The sequence below is a fragment of the Neophocaena asiaeorientalis genome, unplaced genomic scaffold, assembly GCF_003031525.2.
Source record: "Neophocaena asiaeorientalis asiaeorientalis breed wild unplaced genomic scaffold, Neophocaena_asiaeorientalis_V1.1 scaffold44, whole genome shotgun sequence".
NCBI classification, from domain to species: domain Eukaryota; kingdom Metazoa; phylum Chordata; class Mammalia; order Artiodactyla; family Phocoenidae; genus Neophocaena; species Neophocaena asiaeorientalis.
The window spans coordinates 1306023-1311012 of record NW_020173678.1 but is presented as its reverse complement, the minus strand read 5'-3'; the positions used below and the strand labels follow the sequence as shown (position 1 = coordinate 1311012).

Sequence of the window (4990 nt, the reverse complement as noted above, 5' to 3'; positions counted from 1 at the left end):
GCGACCCCCTCACGTCTGGAAGACGCCCCTCCTCCTCCCCCTCACTATCCCCCCCTGAGTCCAAGGACTGGAGGAGCTGTGGTCCCCAGAAACGGCAGACAGGAGGCCTGAAGGCGCCCCGCCCCCGGGAGCGCAGGGGAGAGGAGCGAAGGGGAGGGGAGGAGAGGGGAGGGCCGGCCGGGCAGGAATGCTCGGCGCAGGAGGCGGGAGGCGGGCGCGGGACATGTGAGGGCACATCCCGCGAGCTGCCGCCCGACGCGCAGACGGCCCGGGGAGCGAGCGGGCGATCGGGCGAGAGCGGGCGAGAGGGCGCGGAGCAGCGGCGGGGGCCGAAGCCCAGCGCGGGAGGCACCGGGCGCGCCGGCCGGGCCGCAGGGAGAACCGGCGGGGCGCGCCGCGGCCCCGGCCCCGCGCGCGCCCATGACGGCGGCCGTGCTCCGGGAGGGCGTGGTGGAGAAGCGCAGCGGCGGGCTGCTGCAGCAGTGGAAGCGCAAGCGCTGCGTGCTCACCGAACGCGGGCTGCAGCTCTTCGAGGCCAAGGGCGCGGGCGGCCGGCCCAAGGAGCTCAGCTTCGCCCGCATCAAAGCCGTGGAGTGCGTGGAGAGCACCGGGCGCCACATCTACTTCACGCTGGTGACCGAGGGCGGCGGCGAGATCGACTTCCGCTGCCCGCCCGAGGACCCCGGCTGGAACGCGCAGATCACCCTGGGCCTGGTCAAGTTCAAGAACCAGCAGGCCATCCAGACCGTGCGCGCCCGGCAGAGCCTCGGGACCGGGACCCTCGTGTCCTAGACCGCAGGCTAACGTCTTCGCTTCCCGCGGCCATGGACGCGGTGTCGTGGGTCGTGCCAGGTGAGTTCTTGGGGTCTGAGCCTTTCTTTTTTTCCCCCCAGCATGCCCTCTCAAAGCTGGCCGTCGTAGGGCCAATGGGGAGGGAAAGCCCAGGAGTCGACCCTGGGTGCCTGGGCCTGGGGCCAAGAGCCGGCCTTCCCCCTGGGGCGCCGGGCAGGGGTCCTGAATGTGCCCGCAGTGCCTGAGAGGAGGGTGGGCAGGATACGCACCGCGCCCCCCCCAGGTTGGTTCTGCCCTGACTCAGGTGGAAGAGGCTAGCAGAACAGACCTTCAGGCGGCTGGGCCTCCACCCCCACCGAGGCAGGGCTCCTGGGCTGTGGCTTTCAGGGAGCTGGGGAGGGCGGAGGGGGGATGAGCTTGCCCCCCCACCCCTTTCTGCTGCGATGACGCTCGTCCTGGAGCTTGACGGTGGGATTGAGGCAGGAAGACGGCCTCCCTCAGTGGCAGGGTTCTCAGGGTTGGGGCCAGAACCCAGGAGTCGTAGCTCCCAAGGTGGGACCTTGGTGGGAGCTGGGCCGGGCCTGGGAGCTCCACTACCTGTTCTCAGTGGTGGGTTTCGGGTCCTGGGGCTGAGCTGTTGGGAAACCAGGAGATTTGTGGGGTGTGCAGGCCAGGCCACTGATGCCAAAGAGGGTGGGCCTGTCCACCTGCCCCAGAGTGCCCGCCATGCTGGCTGGGCCGAGAAGGGAAGCTGGAGGAAGGGGTGGGGGCGGGTTTGTGGTCAGCAAGGCTCAGGGGAGGGACCAGGAATAGATCCTAGAAACTGTGGCTCCTGGCCCTGTGCCGTCTTCCCCAGACGCCGCCCCCTCCCGGGGGAACCGGGCGCAGGTTGAGGAAGGATCTAGGTGTCGTTTCTCCCCTGGAAACCTGTATGCCCCTCACCCCACTACCACCACCCTCCTGACTCTCCCTGTCCTGCAGCTTCTCACCTCGCCAGGTCGGGTCCATTGAGCCTGGTGGTCGGTGCTGCACACCCCCGGCCCTCCTGTTAAGTGCCTCTCGTGGGGCAGTGCGGGGTCACTGAGAGGCCAGGCAGGAGGCAGACCTTCTGTCCTTAGAGCTGATCCTCTTTGATCCCCCAGGCCTCAGAGGCTGGGAGGAACAGCTTCCTGCAGTGATGACAGGGTGTTGGACAAATGCTGTTCTCTCCTGAAACGTTGGGAGCAGGTTGGGAAGCTCTGGTACAAACAGCTCCTGTGGATACTCGCCGCCCCCGTGTGTGCCCTGCCCTGACTGCTGTTCTTTCTTACCAGCTTCCATGCTCCCTTTGGCTCGCGGGGTGTGACTGTGCTCCGTTTGGTGAGGCAGAGGCCGTGGACGCGTGGAGGAGGCGTTGGAGCGTATTAGGGGCGGCCGGGGCCGGGTAGCAGGTCAGAGGCCCCGAGGGGCTGAGGATGAAGACGGAGCCCCCGGGTACTCAGACTCCCGCTCAGGACCTTCCGGCCACCGGCCTGGCTTCCGAGATCGTGGTGGAGAGCTGCCATCCGAGCCCCCTCCCGCCACGGCCCTGCGTCTCTGCTGCAGACTGCTAACCGGCCCCCCGGCTTGGTGCCGTGCCCGGAGAAAGGCAGTCCCCCGGGGGCGCCGAGCCAGCGCCCCAGGACTCGGGAGGCCGGGCTGGCGCTCAGAAGAGGAACCACCTGGGCTCGCCTCCGGATTTACTTTGGCGGGGGTAGCTGATGGATCAGAGGCCCACACCTGGGGGTCATCTGCTGCTTGGGTCCTTCTGGGACCCCCACCCATCCAGGCCTCTCTTTGCACAGTTCTTTCCCCCTCCTTCCCCTCTCCCCCCACTGCGGTACTAGGCCTGGAGGTGGTGGGGGGGTGGGGGGGTCAGCCATTACCATTTCACACCCGTCCACAAATGCAAATGCCCTGCAAAGGGCGGTGACCACACTGTTCGCTAGCTGAGTGGAATTCTTTGCCCGCCGCTAAGACCTGGTGCTTGGAGCATCTGTCCTCACCCCACTTTCCCAGTCCACACCCCATCCTGCAGTCTCCAGCCCGGGGAGGGAGAGACCCTGCAACCCAGGGAACATGGACTCATAGGTCCTAGGAGAGGGGCCGTGAGGCCTGCACGGGCCCACTCGGTCTCGAGAGACGCCCCTCTGCCTGCTCTCCTGGGGGGGGGGGCGGCTCTGCATTCTGGGTAGGGCCTGTCTCTGTCATTTACACACTTGGGCCTTGTACGTTAACACCGTTAAGTCTTCTCTAGGGGATGGTTGAAAAGGAATAATTTCAGTAGTGGGGAAACCGAGGTACAGAGACACAGCTGTCCTGAGTGACACAGAAACTGCCGATCGGGTAACCCACGTCCTGCCTCCCCTGTTGCCAAGCGGTGGCTGCTTGGCAGGGGCAGGGAGGCTGAATGTCCCCTGCAACAAGGCGGGGTCCCTCAGTGCTTCCAACCTGTTCGTTCCACATCAGATTCCTCCTCCTGTCCGATCACGATCTCTGTCCTTTGTCCCCGTCCCTCAGAGTCCTCTGAAGCTTCTTGCTTATCTGATATGTGAACTACATCTTACAATCAAATAAGAACTTACAAGTTACCAAGGAATTTTTACAGATATCTCATTTATGATCTCCTTAGGCTGCATACCCAGCCCATGATGGCAAATAAGCATCCCCGTCCGTGCCAGCTAGTGTGCTGTGATCAATTGGTGATGTCTGCCATGAGCTTTGGGAGAAAGGTGGGGAGGTTGGCAGCTCTTATATATATGTGTGGGGAGAGCATGGCGTCTGCCGCTGTCTCCTTGATTCAAGCTACATGAGAGGCTTAGCTTCTCCATCCTGCTCTAAAACGGCAGCCTCTAAACTAGAATCCTAAATAAATAAATAAAAATAAAATAGAATCCTTGCTCTTTCCATCGAGCCCAAAGGTGACTTTGGTGACGGTGATGGTGAGGATTCAGGGAGGCGTCCAGACACTCAGACACGGGGGCGTGTTTGTGAGCAGGCGGAATCGGGGTGCAGGACACACTCATCCAGCAGGCATGCCAATGCCTCTCGCAGCCAGGGGCTGCGCTGGGCGCTGGGGCGCGGAGATGAAGAAACACCTGATCTGAGCCAGAGCCCAGGGCGAGGAAGTGCCCGCTGTGCCGGTGGAGGGGTGTTAGCGGTACAGGCGGTGTCCTTCTGCGCGGCACTGTCCTGCCCTCAGCGGAGCCTGCAGGGGTGGTTCCGGAGCTTGGCAGCTTAGGACAGCAGGGGGCACAGCCAGTGTGGGATGTCTGTGGGGGCACACACAGTGCAGGGGGAGAGCGGGCTCCCAACTCCCGGCCCTCCCTGCTTTTTGGGAACAGCCAGCCCGTTGGTTCCAAGTATGCTTTGGTTCCTATCCAAACCCAGCTTCAGCTGCTCCCCTTGCTAGGAGGTCCCAGCCCCTGTGAAGGGGGTGCTGCTGTAGGACCCCCAGCACCGACCCTCGAACAGACTCAGCAGACACTAGTGCCGGTGGCGGGTGTTGGGATGGGGATAATCGCTCGAGCCCTGTAGCTGCTTGGAGGCGCCAAGATCTCACAGCATGGGGATCGGGGCTTGCGCAGTGAGTTTCGTTTTTTAAAAGATACGTGGCCTCTCTGGGGTGTCTCTCTGCTTCCTGGGATCAGGGGTGTCCTCGCCACTCTGGCAGCTGAGTTTGGGACAGGGACCACGGGCCCTGACCCCAGGAGTGCTCGGCCGGACCACAGAGCAAGGTCAAGGTCTCCTGGGGGCACAGAGGCCCCGACAGTGCCAGCGGACATGCACAAGATGGAAAAACTTCGCTCAGTTGGGGCCCCGCCGTGAGGCCAGGGCGGGGCAGTCGCCACCATCTTTCCATTTGCCTCGGCAGCCACGGCTCACCCCTGCCCGATCTCTGAGTCATCAATGGGAAAATGAGACGGGGCAAGTCCCAGCCTGGCGGCAGCTGGGAATCCACTGAGGCCGGGTGGGGAGGCGGGGGAGAAGGGCCCGGCTGGCTCTAGTCAGGTGAGCTGGGCTGGGAGCTGAGGCTTTGGCAAGAGCCAGCCTGTTGCAGGGAATGGGGACGAGTGCAAAGAGCTGCCGGAAGCAGAGGGTCTACCGCAGGAGGGAGCGGGCATCGCGCCCGTGACCCTGGAGTCTGGCCTTTCCCGGAAGCTGGGGTGTAGAGGCACCT

General features: G+C 63.8%; 1 protein-coding gene across 1 annotated transcript; it reads left to right on the top strand.

The window, feature by feature from the left end:
* Nucleotides 1–245: 245 nt before the first annotated feature.
* PHLDA3 (pleckstrin homology like domain family A member 3) lies at nt 246–3409 on the top strand. Its single transcript, XM_024749622.1, has 2 exons — nt 246–852; nt 2106–3409. The coding sequence occupies exon 1, from the start codon at nt 421–423 to the stop codon at nt 790–792; it is 372 nt and encodes a 123-aa protein (XP_024605390.1). The 5' UTR covers nt 246–420; the 3' UTR covers nt 793–852; nt 2106–3409.
* The last annotated feature ends 1581 nt before the right edge of the window (nt 3410–4990 follow it).

Excerpts from the sequence above, each read along its gene's own strand:
- PHLDA3 (XM_024749622.1), top strand. The coding sequence starts at position 421 with ATGACGGCGGCCGTGCTCCGGGAGGGCGTGGTGGAGAAGCGCAGCGGC.